The sequence below is a fragment of the Rhineura floridana genome, chromosome 1, assembly GCF_030035675.1.
Source record: "Rhineura floridana isolate rRhiFlo1 chromosome 1, rRhiFlo1.hap2, whole genome shotgun sequence".
In the NCBI taxonomy this organism is placed as follows: Eukaryota; Metazoa; Chordata; class Lepidosauria; order Squamata; family Rhineuridae; genus Rhineura; species Rhineura floridana.
Genome location: NC_084480.1, coordinates 246,302,014 through 246,325,029, shown reverse-complemented (window position 1 = coordinate 246,325,029; position 23,016 = coordinate 246,302,014). Strand labels below are relative to the sequence as shown.

Below are 23,016 nucleotides of genomic sequence, written 5' to 3'. Positions count from 1 at the left end.
GGGCCTGTTGCTACTGACTCCTCCCTATTGAACATACTGCTAATAAACACTAGGTTAGTAGTATATCAGTGATACAATACATTCTTGATGCTGCCCACATTGATTGCCCATAAGACACAATCCGACTGTTGGTGGTCTTAGGCAAACAGGAGCATATCAACATCACTGTCACCCTACATCTTTAGAATTGCTTTTTACGATGTTTAAGATTTAAAAAAATGTTTTCAAGATCACAGAATCATAGAATAGTAGAGTTAGAAGGGGCCTATAAGGCCACTGAGTCCAACCCTATGCACAATCTAGGAATACAACTTAAAGAATATCTGAGAGGTGCCTGTCCAGCTGCCTCTTGAATGCCTCCAGTCTTGGACAGTCCACCACCTCCCTAGGTAATTGGTTCCATTGTTGTACTGCTCTAACAGTGAGGAAGTTTTTCCTGATGTTCAGCCAAAATCTGGTTTCCTGTTACTTGAGCCCATTATTCCGTGTCCTACGTTCTGGGACAATTGAGAACAGATCCTGGCCTTCTGTGTGACAACCTTTCAAGTACTTAAAGAGAGTTATCATATCTCCCCTCAGTCTTCTCTTCTCATGGCTGAACATGCTCAGTTCTTTCCTCATAGGGTTTTGTTTCAAGTCCCCTGATCATCCTTGTTGCCCTCCTCTGAATCTGTTACAGTTTGTCTGCATCCTTCTTAAAGTGCAGTGTCCAGAAATGGATGCAGTACTTAAGATGAGGCTTAACCAGTGCTGAATAGAGGGGAACCAATACTTCACACGATTTGGGAACTATACTTCTATTAATGCAGTCTAAAATAGCATTTGCCTTTTTTGCAGCAACATTAGTTTGTTCATATTCAGCTTATGAACAACAACAGCTGTTTTATTTTTAATATTTTTTGGTTTTGAGAAGTTTTAAGATGTTTTTAGTGTTTTGTCTCTTGTTTGCCACCTGTCGTGTCCAGGTTGGGACTCAGGAACCAGACCAGTTGGTGAAAGCAAATCAGTTTTTATTAAAGTAATATCCAGACAAAGACTACGCTGTCTCATGAAGTTTCACTACAAAACATAACCTGCGACTAGGAAGAGAGTTGACAGAACAAGGAACCACTATTCCCCCTGTCCCTTAAGAAGGGGGCAATCGAGTGTGAATTCTCTCACTCCGCCTCAAAGTGCTTTCATCCACACCCCTCCTCTCCCCCTTCTTCTGCTGCCTCTTTTGCTGTCTCCTTGTACGTGGTGAAGGGGGTGCCACTGCCCCCTCCCCTTCTGAGGACTCTGCTTCAGGTATGGGGGAAAGTGGGGGGGCAAGGCCTAAACCATCTGGCTCCTTGCTTTTCCCTGGATCAGGAGGAGGTTGGATTCCCCCTTGCCCTCCCTCCTTCTCCAACTGCTCTAAGCTCGAAGGGGGAGGAGGCGTGGGAAGCTCATGGGAAGGATATGTGTCTGTTGGACATTCAAGGTTCACTGCCAGACAGTTCTATCTCTGAGCTTCCCTCCCCCTCCTCTGCGTCTTCTTCACATGGCTCTGGCCAAATGACCCCCTCCCTCTCATCTTCTGAAACATCAGTGCCCCAATCCTGCATCCTGACACCATCCCCTTTCCCATGCTGTGCTCCCCCCCCAACTTGTCGGCTTAGGACGATGAGGGAACCGTTGATGAAAGTTTTTCACTAAGTCCGGAGCATGGACATCGCTTTCATTTTCCCATGACCTGTCGGCTGGTCCATAACCCTTCCAGTGAATCAAATACTGCAGTTTATTACGCCTTCTCCTTGAGTCCAGAATTTCTGCCACTTCAAACTCAGTTTGCTCATCCACTATTAATGGCGTCCCTGGAGATTCCACCGGTCTTAACTCACTGGGAGGGGCTGCTTTCGTTAACAAGGAGCGATGGAACACAGGGTGTATTTTAAAAGTATCTGGCAACTTCAGATGATAAGCCACTGGGTTGATTTGCACCTCTATTTCAAAGGGCCCCACTCTCTTATCCTGCAGCTTCCTGCATTTGCCCGGCATCTGGAGAAAGCGGGTAGACAACCATACCTTGTCTCCTATTTGAAGCGGGGGGCCCTCCCGTCGATGTTGATCAGCAATTCATTTATACTCCGTTTTGGCCTCGTCTAATTGTTGTTTCAGTACCTGCTGCACTGCCTGAAGCTCCAGCAGAAATTCCCCTGCAGCCGGTACAGGCATATTTCCTGTACTGCTAGGGAAAGCTTTGGGGTGGAATCTATAATTAGCAAAGAAAGGTGTTTGTCCAGTACTGGTATGCAAGGAGTTATTATAACCAAATTCTGCAAAATGCAAATAAGAGACCCAATCAGTCTGTTGGTAAGACACATAACAACGTAAATACCTTTCTAGAACAGCATTAAGTCTCTCCGTCTGCCCGTCTGTCTGGGGGTGATGAGCTGAAGAAAGTTTTAACTCCGTCTGCAGCTGTTTCCAAACAGCCCTCCAAAATTTAGCTGTAAACTGAGTTCCCCGATCCGAGACTAGGCTATTTGGCAATCCATGCAGTCGATAGATTTCCTTTATGAACAGTTTTGCTGTTTCCCTAGCTTCTAAAGCTCCTGAGCAAGGAAGGAAATGTGCCATCTTGGTCAATGAATCCACTATGACTAATATCGCTGTCATTCCTTGTGACTTTGGTAAATCAGTTATAAAATCCATGGAAAGGTCCTTCCAAGGTTCGGTCGGCGTGGGTAGAGGATTCAGCAACCCCACCGGTTTTCCCGTGTCTGTTTTTGTCCGCATACAGACAGAGCAGGATCTTACATAGTTCTCAATGTCTCGGCGCATTTGGAGCCACCAAAAATACTTAGCCACATTCTGAATGGTCTTAAAGATGCCAAAGTGCCCCGCCGTGATAGAGTCATGACATTGATGCAAAATTCTGAGTCTTAGGTCCCCCTTTGGCACATATCTGGCAGCTTTAAACCACAACAGTCCATCCTTCCAATGGAAATTTACTTCTGAATCCTGTTCCTGTTCCATTTCCTGAATATATTGTTGCATGCATGGATCCCCCTGCTGTGCCTTCCTGAGCTCCTCTTCCCACGAAGGCTGGCATAATCCCAACATCAGCTTCTCCGGCGGGACAATGTACTGGGGGGGCTGCCAACTTCATATCCTTTGTATTGCGGTTGTCTAGATAGAGCATCTGCTCTCTGATTTTTTGCATGGGCATGGTAAGTAATCCTGAAGTTAAACCTGGCGAAAAACTGCAACCAATGTATCTGTCTCTGGTTCAGCTTCCTAGCTGTTTGCAAACTTTCCAAGTTCTTATGATCAGAACGTACTTCTACCTGATGCTGGGCTCCCTCTAAATACTGTCTCCAATTCTCAAATGAGTCCTTGATGGTTAACAGCTCTTTTTCCCACACTGTATAGTTTCTTTCGGCATCCTTTAATTTTCTGGAGAAATACGCACAGGGATACAATTCCTTCCCATCCATGCCTGGTTGCAAAAGAACCTCCCCTATGGCTAGGTCTGAAGCATTCGCTTCCACGATGAAAGGGCGGGTAGGGTCAGCAAAACGCAAAATAGGCTCAGATGCGAATTTCCTTTTCAGTTCCTTGAAAGCTCTTGCTGTGTTCTCTGTCCATTGAAACTTTCCTTTTCCCCTTAAACAGTCAGTAAGGGGGGCTGTTAGCTTAGAAAAGCCGGGGATGAATTTTCTGTAGTAATTAGCAAATCCCAAAAAACGCTGTACGTCCTTCTTGGTGATCGGCTGTCCCGTCCAGAGCCGAAAGAATGAGGCAGGTGCGTGTGTGCGAGTAAATCTCATTTTATTAGAGTAATAGATACATCAAAAGCATTGCGCTTCATAGGAAAACCTACACTAACTCACTAAAGTCCCTAACTATACTTTAGACATGCTCTGCAACGTGTGAAGGAAGTTGACGCAACGACCCCCCACTGCCGACGGCTGGCTTATAAAGGAAATGTCTTTAATAATAATAATAATAAATTTTATTTCTAGGCCGCCTATCTGGCCGCACAAGCGGCCACTCTAGGCGGCGTACAAGATAAAGTAAAATACAACATACAAACTACATAAAAACCCAAGAACTACAATATAAAATGAAACCGAACCCACCCATAGCTAAAACCAATGGCACCCAAAAGAAAAAAAAAGGGGGGGGAAAAGCAGCAAAACAAAAACAAAACAAAAGACAAAAAGCCAGGCCACCTCAGCCAGCCGGCTTATGTATCCCTCCAAAGAGGGACAGGTGATGGAAATTAGTCACAGCTGGCTGGGTACCTGGGACCTGGGCCTGCAGGAGGCACGTCTGCCAGGCAGCAGTCCCACTGGGAAGGGTGGTGGAGGTGGTGTTCCAACAGCAGCAGCAACAGCAGGCTCTCCTTCCCTGGGTGGCGATGTTCTCCTTCTTCCTGCAGGCACTGGGTCTTTGAACATAATCTCTGACTCCTTTGTAATTCCTGTCTCTGCCCTGTCCGTTTCTCGCGGCGGCGGGAACGGGGGGAGAGGGGGCGTGCCTCCAACTGCTCATTGGAAGACAATTGCTCTTGAGCAACAGGCTTGAGGTCAGCGGGCGGCGCCACACTGGATTCCTCATGGGAACTGCTTGGGAAAGGAGGAGCTGGTTCTAACTCTGAAGCTTCTTCCCACTGATCCTGTGCATCGACTGGGGGCAGCGCGCTCTGCTCCTCTGCAAGAACGTTACTCATGGGAACTGGCTGAAAAGCAGGCTGTTCCCCTCCTCCTCTATCCTGCTCAGACACAACAATCTCCAACTCCGCTCCTTCTGACTGCGGAGGTGCTTGAAACTCATGCCTCTCCCTTTCCTGTTCCTTCTGAGTTGACTGTCTCACAACATCATCCCCCCCTCCATGCTTTAACCCTTCCCACCCCTGAGGTCTGGGTTTCTCTGCATAAGCCTCGTGAAATTCTCTCACCAAAATCGGAGCGTGCACATTCTCCTCTGATTCCCAGGAACGTTCAGTTGGATCGTACCCCTTCCACTGAATCAGGTACTGAAGGCGCCCTCGGCGTTTTTGTGAGTCCAAAATTTGTTCTACTTCGTATTCCTCCTCCCCCTCTACCAACAACGGTGGCGCGGGCTCCACCCGCGGGCAGTGAGGATCGGGGCCAGCATCCTTTGTCAACAATGCCCTGTGAAAGACTGGGTGCATTTTAAATGTGGATGGCAATTTCAGTCTGTAGACCACGGGGTTAATCTGGGCCTCCACCTCAAAGGGTCCTACACGCCGATCCTGCAGTTTACGACACCGACCAGGCATAGCTAGAAAACGTGTAGAGATCCAAACCTGATCTCCCACTCATATGAGGTCTCCTTCCCTCCGATGCTGATCCGCTGTGCGTTTGTAATCCACCTTGGCCTGTTCTAGTTGTTCTTGAAGTATCTGTTGCATCGCGTGCAATTCCTGCAAGTAATCCTCAGCGGCAGGGACTGAACGACTGTCTTTTGGGGCAGGGAAGGCTCGGGGTGATATCCAAAATTGGCGAAGAAGGGAGTCTGCTGTGTGTGCGAATGCACAGCATTATTGTAGGCAAATTCTGCTAAATGTAGGTAAGACATCCAGTTGTCCTGCTGATACCCCACAAAACAACATAAATATTGTTGCAACACTGCGTTACCCTCTTGGACTGCCCGTCTGTTTGGGGATGATGGGCAGAGGACATTCTCAGCTCACTTTGCAGTAACTTCCACAACGCTTGCCAGAAATGTGAGGTGAATTGTGTGCCCTGATCCGAAACCAGGCTGTCTGGCAGACCGTGCAGCCGATACACATGTTGCACGTACAATTTGGCCGTGTCTTGAGCACTTGGGAGCCCCGCGCACGGAATGAAGTGTGCCATTTTTTAAAAGGCATCAACGACCACCAACACTGTGGTTTTCCCCTGCGAGGATGGAAGGTCTGTTATAAAATCCATAGTAATCATTTGCCAAGGTCCCCCGGGGGAAGGGAGGGGTTCCAGTAACCCCGGCGGCTTCCCAGTGGCATGTTTCGCCCTCATGCAAGTGGGGCAAGAGCGAACGTAATGCTCCACGTCCTTCTTCACCTTGGGCCACCAGAACTCCCGAGCAACAGCTTGAATGGTTTTAAAAACTCCAAAGTGGCCTGCCGTGGGGGCATCATGGCACTGGCGTAATACCCTCACTCGCAGTTCCCCGGGGGGCACATAAACAGCTTCCAGGTGGTGCAGTATGCCATCCTTCCATATAAGGTCTTTCTGTTCTGCCTGGGGTAGCGCGCTCTCTCCGACCCGCTGCTCTTGCGCAAAAGGGTCCTGTTGCTGCGCTTCCCGCACTTCAGCCTCCCAAGAGTCTTGGCAGGCTCCTACTACTGCCTGTTCAGGAGGGATTATGTACTGTAAAGGTTTTGGGGTGGGGTTCCTCAGAAATTCTGGCTTCCTCGAAAGGGCATCAGCCTGCTTATTCTGTGCTTGGGAGATGTAATGGATTTTGAAATGGAACCGCGCGAAGAACTGAGCCCAGCGCACTTGCCTCTGATTTGAGTTTTCGGGCGGTATGAAGACTCTCCAGATTACGATGGTCCGTGCGCACCTCAATTTCATGCTGCGCTCCCTCCAGATGGTGTCTCCAGGCTTCAAAGGCATCTCTAATGGCTAACAACTTCTTTTCCCACACAGTGTAATTTTGTTCAGAGTCTGTTAACTTTCGGGAAAAGTAGGCACAAGGCATCAGTTCTCCCCCTTTTTGACTCGGCTGTAACAAAACCGCTCCGAGAGCTACGTCTGACGCATCAGATTCAACCACGAAAGGGAGCGCCGGGTCAGCATGCTGTAGTATGGGTTCAGTAGCAAACTGTCTCTTCAGGCATTCAAAAGCCTCTTGTGCAGCTTCTGTCCATTGGAAAGGCCCTGAGCCCTTCAGACAATCCGTTAGCGGTGCGGTCTGATGGGAGTAGCTGGCTATGAAGCGACGGTAGTAATTTGCAAAGCCCAAGAAGCGTTGCAAGTCCTTCTTGGTCTTGGGGGGTTGCCATGTGAGCACACAACGAACTTTTTCGGGGTCCATTTCTATTCATGCTGGAGAGATCCTATATCCCAGAAAGTCCAACGTTGTTAGGTCAAACCCACACTTCTCCAGCTTCGCGTAAAGGCGGTGTTCTCGTAACTTCTGTAGCACTGCGCGCACGTGTGAGTCGTGTTCTTCAAGGGTATTTGAGTAAATCAAAATATCATCCAGATAAGCTATCATGAAACGGTCCACAAAGTCTCGGAATATGTCATTCATGAAATTTTGGAAGACTTCTGGTGCTCCCGACAGTCCATAGGGCATTACTAAATACTCAAATTGACCGTAACGGGTCTTAAAAGTGGTTTTCCATTCATGACCCGCCTTAATCCTCACCAAGTTGTAAGCTCCTCTGAAGTCCAGTTTCGTGAAAATTTTGGCGGAGCGCAACCTCTCCAACATTTCTCTAATGAGCGGCAACGGGTAGCTATTAGGGATGGTGAGCTGGTTTAAGGCTCGATAATCATTACAGGGACAGAGTCCCCCCCTTTTTCTTCACAAACAGCAGGGGTGCACCAGCTGGGGACTGTGAAGGGCGAATGAAGCCTTTCTTCAAATTAGCATCCAGAAACTCTCTTAACGCTGCCAACTCCGGTTCAGATAGAGAATAAATTCGCCTGGCGGGGATGCGTGCTCCAGGCACTAAATGGATGGCACAATCATAGGGCTGGTGTGGAGAGAGTTGCTTTGCTTCCTTTTTATCGAAGACGTCTCGAAAACTCTCATACTTGGCGGGTAAGGTTATCTCCCCTGAGGGTGAGGTCCCAGCCAACACTTGTGGCTCCCCTTCCGGCTGGCAATGTTGATGGCAGTATTTGGAGGTGAAAACCACCACAGCTTCATCCCAAAAGATTGTGGGGTTGTGCCTAACCAGCCAAGGCATACCCAGCACCACTGGAAAACGCGGCAAGGATGCCACATAGAACAACAGATCTTCTCGATGCCCAGGGACCTTCACCTCCACTGCCTCAGTCACCCAAGTCACCCCTCCAGACTTCAGGGGCCGGCCATCTATAGTTTCTACCACCAACGGCTGATCCAGTCCCCTTGTGGGAATATCATGGTGTAGTGCCAAATCTCGATCTATGAAACAGGAGGATGCTCCACTGTCGATCATCGCCTTGGCAGAGAAACTCGTGCCTGAGGGTAGAGTGATGCAAATGGGTAACAGAAGGGCCCCTTGGGAGGGAAGGGGTCATAATGGAGGCTCAGTGTTTGTAGCTCTCCCCAACTCTCTAGCCTCTACGAGAGCTGGGATTTGAAGTTTTCCGGCGGCTGGGATTTTCCGGGTTTGGCTGCACAATTTCTGGTGAGGTGCCCCAACTTTCCGCAATAGAGACACAGTCCTTCCCTTCGGCGTCTTTCCCTCTCCTCCTCTGTCAATCACGGTCTAGCCCCCCCCCCAATCTGCATGGGCTCCTCTCCCATGACAGTAGGGATGCCAGGCATGGGCACGGGGCACGCGTGAGGCAGTGGAGCAGCAACCTGACTTCGAGACGGCTCCATTCTTCGCTCCAACTTTCTTCCTTCTAAGCGGCTGTCTATCTGTAAACTCAGTTGAATCAAACCCCTCAGTGAGTCGGGGGGGTGGCATGCGCCAGTTCATCCAACACTTCGGAACTCAGTCCATTTCTGTAGAAGTACATCAAGGCTGGGTCATTGTACTCCGTCTCCTGAGACAAAACTCGAAAAGCATTCGTATATTGTCCTACAGACCCTTTCCCTTGTCTCAGGGTTTCTAACTGGCGAGCCACTGTCTCCTTCCTCTGAGGGTCTCGGAACATGTCCCCCATCGCATTCTTGAAAGCGTCAAACTGGCGCAATATCTGGTCGTTGCGAATCAAATACGGGGTGGCCCATTTTGCCGCTTCCCCTTCCAATAAACTGATGATGAACGCCACCTTCGCATCATCCGCTGGAAACTCAGCTCTGCGCACTTGAATGTACAACTCACATTGGGCTAGGAACGTGGCAAACTGTTCACTCTGGCCCCCGTATCGCACGGGGAGCCCCACTGGAGATTTCACAGGGACTGCCGCCCCGGGAGGCGCAGCCTGGACTTGAGCAACCAAGGCACGGAGATTCTGGTTATTCACCTGTAAGGCTTGTGTTGCAGTTCTGAGGTTTTGGTTCTCGGCTTGTAGGGCTTGTGTAGTCACTCGGAGGTTCTGGATCTCGGCATACAAGGCTTCCATGGTGACAGGTACTCCCCCTCTTGCTCCGTTCTGGTCCATGTCATCTGCCATGGGAACAGCTTTGAGTAGGGATGGCAGTTGCATCAATCTGTCCCGTCCAGAGCCGAAAGAATGAGGCAGGTGCGTGTGTGCGAGTAAATCTCGTTTTATTAGAGTAATAGATACATCAAAAGCATTGCGCTTCATAGGAAAACCTACACTAACTCACTAAAGTCCCTAACTATACTTTAGACATGCTCTGCAACGTGTGAAGGAAGTTGACGCAATGACCCCCCACTGCCGACGGCTGGCTTATAAAGGAAATGTCTTTGAACGTAATCTCTGACTCCTTCGTAATTCCTGTCTCTGCCCTGTCCATTTCTAGTGGCGGCAGGAATGGGGGGAGAGGGGGCGCGCCTCCAACTGCTCATCGGAAGACAATTGCTCTCGAGCAACAGGCTCGAGGTCAGCGGGCGGCGCCACACTGGATTCCTCATGGGAACTGCTTGGGAAAGGAGGAGCTGGTTCTAACTCTGAAGCTTCCTCCCACTGATCCTGTGCATCGACTGGGGGCGGCGTGCTCTGCTCCTCTGCAAGAACGTTACTCATGGGAACTGGCTGAAAAGCAGGCTGTTCCCCTCCTCCTCTATCCTGCTCAGACACAACAATCTCCAACTCTGCTCCTTCTGACTGCGGAGGTGCTTGAAACTCATGCCTCCCTCTTTCCTGTTCCTTCTGAGTTGACTGTCTCACAACATCGGCTGGCCCCAATTCAATACACAACTCACTTTTCCTGGATCCATCTCCACTCCACCTGCCGAGATTCGGTATCCAAGGAAGTCCAAAGATGACAAGTCAAACCCACATTTCTCTAACTTGGCATACAAGTGGTTCTCTCTCAGTCTTTTCAACACAGTTTTCACGTGTTGATCATGTTCTTCCTGGTTCTTTGAAAACACCAGAATATCATCCAGATAACAAATCACATACTGATCCAAGAGGTCTCTAAACACTTCGTTCATAAACTTTTGAAACACACCAGGAGCCCCACATAGCCCAAAAGGCATCACCAAGTATTCAAATTGACCATAGGAGGTGCTGAAACCTGTCTTCCATTCATCTCCCTCTTTCATTCAAATCAGATTATATGCTCCCCTTAAGTCCAGTTTCGTGAAGATTGTTGCAGAACGCAGTCGGTCTAACAATTCTGGAATCAGAGGCAACGGGTAACTGTTAGGGATAAAAATTTGATTTAATGCACGGTAATCATTACAGGGTCTGAGTTCACCTCCTTTCTTCTTCACGAACAGCAAGGGGGGCCCTGCAGGGGATTGTGAGGGACGGATAAATCCTCACTTCAGATTTTTTTCCAAAAACTCTCTCAGAGCCGCTCTCTCTGGCTCTGTAAGGGAGTAAATTCTTCCAGCTGGAATGCTTGCTCCTGGCACTAAATCAATGACACAGTCATAAGGGCGATGAGGAGGTAATGACTCTGCTTCCTTTTCATTAAACACATCTCCAAAGTCCACATATTTCGAGGGAAGGGCCACTTCCTTGACCCCCTGCTACAGCTTTTATGGTTATCTCTGGCTGACAGTTCTCGTGACAGTACTGAGAAGAGAACCATACAATCGCATCCTTCCAGGCTATCTTTGGTTCATGCTTTGCTAGCCAGGGCATTCCCAGAATCACATCAAAGTTCTAGAGATCTGACACATACAAGGAAATTAACTCTTTGTGCCCAGGAATTTCTAGTTTCAATTCCTCCGTGGCTTGCGTCACTCCGCCTGATTTCAAAGGTCTACCGTCAATAGTTTCCACTGACAAGGGGGTGTCCAGTTTCCATTGGGAGATTCGGTAACGTTTTGCCAACTTTGCATCAATGAAATTGGTAGAGGCTCCACTGTCAATCAGCGCTGTAGAGTGAAACATTAATCCTGTGGACGTTGTAATTCGAATAGGCAGCACCAATACCCCTTTTGAGGGGGGCTGTGCTACCGGAGGCCCTTTGCACACAGCGGCCCCCAGCCCTCCGGCCTGCACGAGAGCTGGGTACTTTAGTTTCCCGATGGCCCTGTTTTATCCCCTTTAAGTCCGCATTCTCTAGCTACGTGGCCGGCTTCGAACAGTAAAAACAGAGACATTCCCGACGACGCCTTTCTTTTTCCTCTTCCGACAGCTTCGGACGAGCCCCTCCCTGTCCTTCGCCCGTGTTACCTGGCATCCCTGGAGTGGAAGGGATTTTACTGCGGGATGCTGAAGCTGAGTATCTCTGTACATCCTGTTTCTTTTCCAGGCGTCTTCCTTCCAACCGGTGATCGATTTGCAGACACAGCCTAATCAGCCCAGGCAAGTCAGTTGGGGGTGTAGTTCTGGCCAGATCATCCAAGATCTCGGCATTCAGTCCACTTCTGTACATAAACATCAGGGCTAAGTCATTATAACCAGTTTCCTGAGCCAGAATTTTAAAGGCATTAGTATACTCTGAAACAGTTCCTTTCCCTTGCTTCAAAGCGCCCAACTGCCTCGCCACAGTCTCAGCTCTTTGAGGGTCCTGAAACATCTCGGTCATGGCTTGCATAAATCCTTGATATCTTCCTAGAATGGCATCTTTTCTTACCAGATAGGGAGTGACCCACTTGGCAGCTTCCCCTTCCAATAGACCGATCACGAAGGCCACTTTGGCCGCATCACTAGGAAACTCTGCATTCCTAATGTCCAGATACATTTCACATTGAGCTACGAAGGTGGAGAGTTGGTCACTCTGTCCCACATATTTAGGTGGTAATCCGATCGGGATCTTAACCACAGCGGCTGAAGGGGCTGTCCGCATTTGGGCTATCATGGATTTCAAGGTTTGGTTGTCAGTTTTCAATGCCCTTACTGACGCGAACAAGGTTTGGACATCTGCCTGTAAATCTGCAACATTAGTCCTCAGCTGTCGCACTTCCTCCGCCTCAGACGTGGGATTTGTCCCCCCTGCTGCTCCCCATTCCATCTTGTCACGTTCAAGTGGTAGAAGCGTTGAGGGTGGGGTAGGTGGTTCTGTCAAACTGTCGTGTCCAGGTTGGGACTCAGGAACCAGACCAGTTGGTGAAAGCAAATCAGTTTTTATTAAAGTAATATCCAGACAAAGACTACGCCATCTCATGAAGTTTCACTACAAAACATAACCTGCGACTAGGAAGAGAGTTGACAGAACAAAGAACCACTATTCCCCCTGTCCCTTAAGAAGGGGGCAATCGAGCGCGAATTCTCTCACTCCGCCTCAAAGTGCTTTCATCCACACCCCTCCTCTCCCCCTTCTTCTGCTGCCTCTTTTGCTGTCTCCTTGTACGTGGTGAAGGGGGTGCCACTGCCCCCTCCCCTTCTGAGGACTCTGCTTCAGGTATGGGGGAAAGCGGGAGGGCAAGGCCTAAACCATCTGGCTCCTTGCTTTTCCCTGGATCAGGAGGAGGTTGGATTCCCCCTTGCCCTCCCTCCTTCTCCAACTGCTCTAAAGGGGGAGGAGGCATGGGAAGCTCACGGAAAGGATATGTGTCTGTTGGACATTCAAGGTCTTCGCTGCCAGACAGTTCTATCTCTGAGCTTCCCTCCCCCTCCTCTGCATCTTCTTCACACGGCTCTGGCCAAATGACCCCCTCCCTCTCCTCATCTTCTGAAACATCAGGGCCCCAATCCTGCATCCTGACACCACCCTGGGCTCCTTCTGAGAGGAAGGGCAGGATAAAAATTTAATAAATAATAATAAATAATCTTTCTTTGCCACCTGTTTAGTGTTTAGGAGGTTTAGCTAGTGTGGGAAAGAACTGGGGTTGTCTGCGTAAAAATAGAATGATTTTCTGCAGTTATATTGTTTGTATTTTTTGCTTTGGGATATATTTTATGCTTGCGTTAACTGTTGGGCACATTTGGAAAGGCAGGATACAAACGGTTCAAACAAATGCTCTTGTTGGAATATTTCATTGCTAACCAGACTGTGCACAGAAAAAAGACACAATTTCTATAATTATAAACAATGTCAAATGTTTTTCCATCTCAACAATTACAGGCACACACATGGCCAAATATGGGGTACAACTGCTTGCATGTAGGAGAAAATATATATTTTTTTGTAAATTCCAATTACCAGCAGAAGGACACCACAGCACAAATCTGTCTAATCAGTTTAGACAATACTGAGCTAGATAGATCAATTGTCTGACTCAGTAACAGGCAGCTTCCTATGATCTGTGCTTAGAATTACCAAAGAGCTGAATCGAAAGTACAGTGAGGAAAATACAGGCTTTGATGTCAAATCTGAGTTACCAGTTGTCTTTCAGCTCACAAGAAGCCATTTCAAAATACTTAAGCAATCACATGGAAAATCCATAAGAAAGAGATCACATCAAAGCACTCACTAATTAAACTAGAGATACCGACATGCGATCATCACTAGAAGTAGTATTATTTTTAACACAAAAAACAAAATATTGCAATTGTATCAGTTTTGCATCTTGTATTAAAATCAAGACAGAAATGTCTCATATACAGCAGTATCTCAGTTGACAAAGTAGATGCGTTCCTGGACATTACTTCTTTAACAGAAGCTTTGATACCAGTGGTAGGAATATCATGGAAAGGATAGGGATAGGTTCCTACACCTACCCATAGATAGTGCGGGCAGTTTCAACTGGGGCTTTAAAGGGTGCCCCCTCCCCTTCTCCTCCCCTCTTCTGAATCCTATTGGATCCTTTCCTCCCCAGCCCTGGAAGAAAGCAAGAGATCTTTGAATGCAAAGTGCCCACACAGTCCTGTCAGTTTCACCCTAGCAAAGCAAAGGCACAGGATTATCAGTTTACTGATAGGAGTTAATTCCGTCACAATGCATTATCCCTTCTTCAGCAACATCCCCTGTGGGGGGAGTTGGCAAGATGGCAAATGGAACTGCGGACGTTTCTGGACTGGGATAGCTATGCACTGTAACCTCCAGACTGGATTACTGTAATGAGCTCTATTGTGAGGCTATGTTGAGGTTGGTCCAGAAGCTGCAGCTGGTGCAAAATGCAGCAGCAAGACTGCTTAATGGAGCAGGTTATCGCCAACATGTCACTCTGCTACTGAAAAAATTGCACAGGCTGCCTATTAGCTACTGGGCTAAATTCAAGGTTATAGTTTTGGTGTATAAAGCCCTATGCAGCTTGGGACCAGGATACCTAAAATACCACCTTATCCCTTATATACCCAGTTGATCACTGTGCTCTGCAGGTGAGGGCTCCTGCAGATACCATCTCATCAGGAGGTCCGTTCCACACATCATAGGAAATGGACCTTTAGTGTAGTAGCGCCTACCCTTTAGAATTCCCTCCCCTTAAATATTAGACAGGTGCCATCTCTGTTATCTTTTCGGCGCCTACGGAAGACCTTCCTCTTTCAACAAGACTTTTAGCAGATACCTTATCCCAGTCTGCATGTGTTCGAATTGCTTTTTAATATATTTTTAAACCTTATTTTTTAATGTTTTTAAAGCTTTTTAAAAAATGTTTTTAAAGATGTTTTGTTTTAATATGTTTTAATTTAATTTTTAATTTATTGGATTTCTTAGTCGCCCATCTGGCTGGCCATCCAGCCACTCTGGGCGACGTACAAAATGAACAAAATAACACAAAGTGACACACCAATACAATAACGTTAAAATCTAAAAGCGATAACGATAAAATCTAACCCACCCCAAAGGCCTCCCTGAAGAGCCAGGTCTTCACGGCCCGGCGGAAACTCATTGTGGAGGGGGCCTGGCGGAAATCATTTGGAAAGGAGTTCCATAGGGTGGGGGCCACAAATGAAAAAGCCCTCACTCTTGTCCTCACCAGTCTAGCTTCTTTGACTGGTGGGATAGAGAAAAGGTCTTTTGAGGCCGACCTTGTTAGGCGGCATAGCTGACGATGCTGGAGGCGCTCCTTCAGATAGACTGGACCAAAACCGTGTAGGGATTTAAAGGTCAAAACCAACACCTTGAATTGGGCCCGGCAAGCAACTGGTAGCCAGTGCAAGTCTCTGAGTACTGGAGTTATGTGATCTCGCCGGCGGCTGCCTTTATACAGGCGCGCCGCCGCGTTCTACACCAGTTGCAGCTTCCGGACCGTTTTCAAGGGTAACCCCACGTAGAGCGCATTACAGTAGTCAAGGCAAGAGGAGACCAGGGCATGTACCACCGATGGGAGCAGATGATTGGGAAGGTAGGGGCGTAGCCTCCATATCAGATGGAGTTGATACAGTGCTGTCCAGCTCACAGCCGAAACCTGTGATTTTAGTGGTTGTTGTGTTTTAATATATTTTGAAGTCTGTTTTTATGATGTTTGAAAGTGTTTTAGTGCTTTTGTTTGCCGCCCTGGGCTCCTACTGGGAGAAAGGGTGGGATATAAATCAAATTAATTAGTTAATTAATAATAAGCAGTAACTGTTTTCTAAGCTCTGAGTCCTAAGCTTTGTTTTAATCCCCCTACGTTCACTACTTTTAATGTTGTTAATGTTTTAATTAATTGAAATTCCAACTACAAGTTTGTGGGCAGAATTTCCCCCTGCTTTTCTTCAAGGCCACTTGTTTTTATTGGAATAGTTATCTGCTGGTTGCTGCCTGGGGAATGACTGCAAAATTTGGAGCAATTACAGTGCTCCCAGACTGAATGCTGCTGATGGAGCTGTCTAAACTTTCAGAATACTGCAGGCTTTGGAAGAACCTTGGCTGCAGGTCTTGTATAATCCTGTATGAACTTTGTATGAACTTTTATAAAGCCCTTGTTATCCTCTGTGTTTAAATCATCAGGTGGGGATGAGCTTGATAAGTTTGTTACAAAGGTTTGTACTCATGCACAAAAAGCTCAGGCTTTTGCTAATTCAGCATTAAAGGGACAGGCACAGAAATCGATTATAGATTACTGTGTCCTAGGTGAAGATCTCCAGCAATTAAGCCCCAATTGCTCCATACGATGGCAGAGCAGTATTTGGGCTTTGGGTTCTCGCAATAACCCTGCTATCATGGGTAAAGGCAGTGAAAGGATCTCTCTGCACAAGTCCCAGGCTCTGGGCTCTCCCAATAATCCTGTTAACCTGGGTGAAGGCAGTGAAAGAATTCTATTGAACAATGTGCCTTGGGATTCCAAGGAGGATCCACAGGAGATAGGCAACTGGTCACCGGATCCAGATTTTCTGGAAAAGGACTTAGCACGCATGCAGCAAGAAAATGTAAACTATACTCCACACAGGTATATCACACATCCTCAGGAAAGACCCACAAAGGACCCAGGAGAGGTAAGTTATGAACAGACAGAGAATATATTCAAATATTTAACAGACCATTGTTTCCTTTCCACTCAAACTAATAAAAACATTTTCAACCATTTATCTTCCATTAAACAAGAAATTTCTGGTCTGAAAGCTACACTTCATTCAATAGCTGCCCTCATAGAACTGGGAATAATAAGAGTGGCTACACCCAATGCTTTTTCAGACAACAGCCCAGCTGATCTTCATGCTGCTGATTCTGTGTTTAGGGGCACCAGAAGAGATTCCACTGCTTCCCTGCTTTTTAAAGGTCAACCTTCTTCTTGGCATTTGGAAGTGATAATGCTGGATTGGGCTACAAACACAGAGACTGTAACAGCTAACTCAGCTAGAAAAGACGTTCTTGGAAATATCACTGGGGACTGCAATTTGACTCTATCAGGCTCAGATCTAATTCTGCTAGATGAATGGTATGATGACCTCCAGGGAGAATCTAGCCAACAATACACACCAGAACCAGCACTGTGCAAAATGAACCTGCAGGGATCTGAGATGAAGAAACAATATTCCAGACAGCAAATATCTGGTATTGGTTTGTCTTTACAGGAGAACTGTCTCCTACTAAGGTGGTGTGTAGTATAACCACTTTTAATTGGCCTCTTAGAAAGTTGGGTAGTGCTTGGGTGTCTAACCTAGAGGTGCTGCAGGACATACTAGATATTTTGGGCAATGACTGGGATTCTGCAATGCACATAAAATGCTTTTGCATATACCCCAAAAGATATAAGATCAAGAAAGCAAAATGAACTTGAGATTTACTAATAATGGACAAGCTCTTCATTTTTGGAATCTCCTACACAAATTTAAAGATAGAGAAATTTCATTCAAATGGGGCACATGTCCTACCCATGATAATTTTAGATATAAATTTCATATTAAGAATTCCCGTATTCAAAGTACATCAAGGTTACAGAACAATAAGCCGGGATTTAAACATAGAAAGGAGTCTCCTGAAGTATAGGAAATGTTTAAAATAGATTATATAGGAAATCAACTAAGAGTCTCTGGCAATGAGGAACAAATGATTTCACAAATCCTCTTTCCAGGTACCCTAGATGTATCCTTGTTCAGAAAACTTTAAAAATTGACTCTCTGCAATGGGACTATAAGAGGTGGAACAGGATCATTTTTAGGGGAAAAGGCTATTTTATCAGAATGAAGCCACCTAATTCAAATAAATTTAGAATGGGATGAGATAGAAATACTGAGAATAGCCCCAAGAGAAGGGAACAAAGGTAGAGTGGATCTGGGATTCCACTCAGGCATGCTCGCTTGTGCTTGAACTCCTTGAACTTGGCTTGTATCCCAGTCAAGATGGTCCTCCAAAGGGCAAATCTCAACAGCATAGCTCATAGCAGTTTACTGATAGCAAAGCAAAGACATAGGCTAGTCAATTTCACTTTAAAGCAAAGGCACAGGCTTGAAAGTGACACCATAATGCTGTTTCTGCTACTGAAGTGCGGAAGGTAAACTCATAGTACAGTAAGTGCAGAGGCTGCGGACATAACATTCAGTTTGAGTTTCACCTCTCTGCCCACATCATGGTTTTGTCAGGAATAATATGACTAAACAAGGCTAATCCTAAGTCAACAGTCTATGTGAGGCAGTGATGTAGCCATCCCAATCAGCAAAAGCAAGCACTGATTGCAAAGAGCTAGAACATACAAAAAAGGCAAGGAACAGAAGAGAGGGCTCTGATCTTTTAATTTTTTTGTAGAAGATAAAACATTAGCAAGGACAGGTTTTCTCACCCTTACAAGGCTAAGACATGATGAGAAGCACCTGCTGAAATTTCCCTTCTTTGTAACTATTAAAAGATGTTCCTCATTACATTTGGCCGTCCTTCGCATATATACATCTCAGAGGGTAGTAGGCAGTGGAGGCCTCTCATTAAAGGCAGGTGGGGCACTACCCACCCTACACCTCCAAACCTATCACCCTGTCTTTTCTCTGTTCCTTATATTCATATTCAATACAATACCACACATTTAGAGACACCCTGAGCTTGTTTCTGTCCCATCTTCTGTTCTGGCTATTCATGCCAAGATAGCACAGCCAATTACAATCATTGCTGTGGTCCCACCCCTGTTCCCAGGGGTACAATTCTGGTAGGAGTGGCTTAGGGAGGGCAGTGGTCCCCACAGCACCTCCAGGACCCCCACTTTTATTTTATTTCCCATAGAATAAGCTCTAACCAATCAGGAGGAGTCCCTCAGAAATGAGTTGGAAGTTCCATAGCATTAGGGCAGGACTATGAAGAGCCTCCCCAATGTATTTCAATCTGAGCCAATCAGATGCATGCATTTGCAATCTGCATTGGCTCCTCTCTGCGTTTGCTAAAGCAGCAGGAAACACAATTATTTCTCTGTAGCCAGCCTTTGAAAGCAGCAGCAAAATTTCTGTGAGAGTTCACAGAGTAGGTGGGTGGGTGTATGTTGCTGCATGGGGAGCAAGGGAAAAAACCACTGAGTGGCACAGGGTGGGGGTATGTTTTGGCCCTAATGGGCCTTTTGCTGGAGAGGGAGAGGACATTGTTGGCCCTGGCCCTGTGACCTCATAGCAGCCCCACCAGTTTTAGACGGCACCAGCGGCTACTGGTTTATGGCAGTGCTCCTGCCCATCCTGTCCTATGTAACAGGCCTTTCAAGCATGGAAGTGTCATGGGAAAAGCCAAACCTGCTGAATCCTGTCTTACATCTGTACAAAATGACAGGAACTATTTTTCCTTTAAAAAAAAAGCAGCTATCCTACTAGTAAGCTGCAGTCTTGTCACAGGTTCAAAAGCTGTAGGACAAGGTTCTAGATCTAGAACAAGGTCTGCCTGCTGGCACTAAATCTCTCATCTGCTGAGGAAACTGTGGATCATAATTCTCATTGCTGTTTTAATTTTGTTTTATGATGGAGTTGTTAATTTGTTACTAACTAGATTTTTAATGGGTTTGTAATTTTCATATATTTGTGTGTGTGTTTTTCTGTTATTTTATTTAATTGTTCCCCACTCTGGGATTGAAATATTCAATAAAGAGCAGGCTACAATTATGCATAATTAATTTTAATGACTCTTGTAAACCAATTAGTCACAAAGCATCATTCTTCTAAAGAAAGGCAAAGAAGCACCGCAATGTTTAAAGGACAGAGAGAGGGTCAAAAAGAACACAGGCTTCCTGTACATTTCATGGGTTTTCAGCAACATTTTTCAGAGTATAATTTCTAGAAACTCCGCTTATCTCTCATCCCTGCATAACAAAACTCCATCTACAGTGCAACTCTGGAAAGATACAGGAATCCCCGTGGTCCTCTCTTACGATTAGTTGCCTCAAGAAAGAAGGGAGGGGGAAGCAACAAGATGAGCCAGCACTGTAAAGGGATGTGTGGAAGAGGAGAAGAATCGAAAGAGGACCCAGTGCAACAGGAGGCAGTTACAGGTGGGTGTTTTATGTTTTGTGGAGGGGTGTGTGTGGCTAAGTTGGAACGCTGCTGCACGCAATTGCTGCCGAACAGATACGTCTGCTATATATATAATGCACTTGTCCTTTTTAGCGAAGAGGAGTGGAGTGAGCGCGTGACTGGCCGGTTCCGCGGAGGAAGCGGCGGAATGGGCTGGCTGGCGGGTTCCGCCCCTTCCCGTGGCCGGAGCCTCTCACCTGCTTATTGGCCTCGTCGAAAAACACGCAATTTACGGGGCTCGCCTTCTCGAACTGCACGGGCCGCGCGCACAGCGCCAAGTAATAGTCCTGAGGGGTGGCGGGGGTGGCCGCCGCCATGGCAACAGGAGTAGGGCCCCCCGAGCGCAGCCGTTTCCCTCCCCCCACCACTCTGGGCCTTTTCGCGCCGCTTCCTCTCTCGCGCCCACCCGCCCTGCCACACAACCCGGTTTGCGACCCTTCCTCCGCTGTGCGCGGCACAACCGCTTCCTGGTTATGGTCCTCTTGCGCATGTCTAGGAAGCTGCCGGTCCTTAAAGGCGCCGCAGAACTTGAAGTCTGAGGGAAAGTGGAGACGCTGGACCGTGGGAGGCTCAGCGCCGTAAATAAATGCCACCCGAGGGTTGGACGTGAATGGAGATTTCGCCCTTCCCAACAGAAAAATAACAGGATAAATGTGACTGTGAAATAAAGAAGAGCTTGTGCTAGATCTGTCCAGCCCCTCCTTCTGACGGTGGCGAAGCAGCAAGCAGGGCACCACGTGAATGGCTGTTCCACGTCCGGTAATTACTCTCCAGACTCAGGTATATACTACCCCTCAGGTGGAAGCTCTGTTAGGAACATAGGAAAGTGCCGTCTACCAGGGGTTGCCAAACTGGTCCATGGCATGTCTGTATTAAATATTCGTACTGATTTGTAATTGTATTTTTGTTGCTTTGATTTCTTCTGTTGTATTTTATTGTATTACCATTTGAATTCTGTGGAATGCACATTGCAATACAATCAAATACAGTATGAGAAATGAAAGCAGCAATAATAATATAACTAAAAATCCTGCAGCATCTGCATATGACAATTGCTGCAACAGGAGGAAAAAGCATGAAGCTGCCCATCAAGACTCTCAGGAATTTTCAAGGGATCCCTGGGTAAAAAACCTTGGGAACCAGACTTTAGACCAGTTCAGACCATCAGTCTGATCAGTACTGTTGACACTGACTGGTGGCAGCTTTCCATGGTTGCAGACATTCCCAGCCCTATCTAGAGATGCCAGGGATTGAGCATGGGGCCTTGTGTATGCACAGCACTGAGCTATGGCCCCATTATCGCTAATAGCCACTAATAGACATACACTGCAATTCTCTACAAGCTTACCTGCCAGTAGGTTCTGTTGAAGGCAATGGGACTTGCCTCTTCAGTAGGCATGTATAAAAGATTGCATAAATCTTACAAATTTGCCTATACTTTTTCTAAAACTAGTGGCCATTACCAACAATTTGCATAATGAACACACTGTGTGAAGAAGTGCTTTCATTTAGTGTACCTGTCACAGGGCCAGCTCCATCCTCTGGCTGCAAGGTAGCTATCCAGGCAGCAGATGCAAGGTACTGGGAAGGCAGACATGTAAATGCCATGTGGCCTGCCCAGCTAGCCTATTACTCTCAGGTGCTGTGGAGAATGCTGGCCCATTGAATCTTCCTTCAACAATGGCAATTGCCAGTCAGGCCAGTTTTTCTATATGTTCTTCACTTCAGGCAACAAAACGACTTGGGCCAGGCCCGATTTGGATGTCAAGAGGTAATACTACTACTATCATTTATTTGGTTGTTAAAATGTATAGTCCTGATTTCAACCAACTGTTGCTTCAAGTGGCTGATAGCAATAAAATCCAAAGTAAAAAACATAAAACGAGACAGGAAAAACACATCAATAAAAGCCACCAGTCAACCCAACTGCAGGATATTTACACTAGTAGCCTTGTACCCAGCATTGCTTGGGAATTTTGCCACCCTGGGCTCCTACTGGGAGAAAGGGCAGGATATAAATCAAATAAATAATTTTAAGAAACCAAAATACCAGTCCAGTTTTGAAGAGTTCAGTCTGCTATCTTGATTCAAAATGGCATCTGACTGAATATAAACAGACAAAAACCTGCTCCTTGATCTTGCTAAATTTGGTTACAATATCTTAAAAAGATGTCCAAATGCATAGAGAACAGACAAACAACTTTGCAAAATATATAGTTGATAGCCAAAGCAAGTCAGCTTATGAAGTTAAAGGTCTGTCTCAACACCAATGTCTTTGCCCATGGAAGTTGACCCCTGGCAAGAAGTTCTAGGTACAAGAATCCCCTAGCACTGCCTCTTTCCCAAGGACTACAACTACCATAAAATGGGGGCTCACAGCCCCTGCAACCACCCACCTCAGAACAGTCCAGAAAGTACAGTGGTTGATAGTACCAAAACCTAGAGTGGCCCAGTGGAATAGGGATGCATTGCCTCTATCCTGTTGCCAGCAGAGATCATCTAGCAAGATGACCAAAGCTGTCATCCCATAACTTAGGCTGGAAGAAGGTCAAATGCATCCAAATGCTCCATTCTGCATGATACAAGAACACCTAGAGCTGGGATGTCACCAGACCCTCAATCACCTTGCCCAAGCATGGATATAACAATTGGCTTGCTAAGGGAGGTCAGTCGTGCAAGTGTTTTTCTTATCCATGCCACCATCCTCCTTTTTCCTCTGTCCTGGGAGTCCAGAGCTATAAGTCAGTTAACTGTATGGGTGAGGTAGCCCCAGCCAGCACCCTCACATCTCTACAGGCCAGGGGTAGCTTGCTTTCCTTGTATTTCCCCTTTGGTACAAGTGGATAGCCTATGTAATGCCAAGCAGTTTAGCCAATGAGAGAACCACATGACCTTAGGCTAATCCCAAGCACACTCCAAAATGAAAACCAAATTAAAGAGATATTTTAAGAAAAGGATTAAGAAATGGGAAAGCAAGATAGTACTTTTAAGAAAATAATCAAAGAACTAATAATCCCAGTCTACATCTGTCTCAGAATTG

The 23,016-nt window shown here is 46.6% G+C and overlaps 1 protein-coding gene across 1 annotated transcript in view; it reads right to left on the bottom strand.

Annotated features, from left to right (window-relative positions):
* The window catches only part of RMC1 (regulator of MON1-CCZ1), a 69,223-nt gene extending 48,749 nt beyond the window's left edge, over nt 1–20,474 (bottom strand). Inside the window, exon 1 of the mRNA XM_061597003.1 lies at nt 20,174–20,474. Within this exon, the coding sequence (XP_061452987.1) occupies nt 20,174–20,293 (120 nt within the window). The 5' untranslated portion in view covers nt 20,294–20,474. The remainder of the gene's footprint in view (nt 1–20,173) is intronic.
* Nucleotides 20,475–23,016: the final 2,542 nt, after the last annotated feature.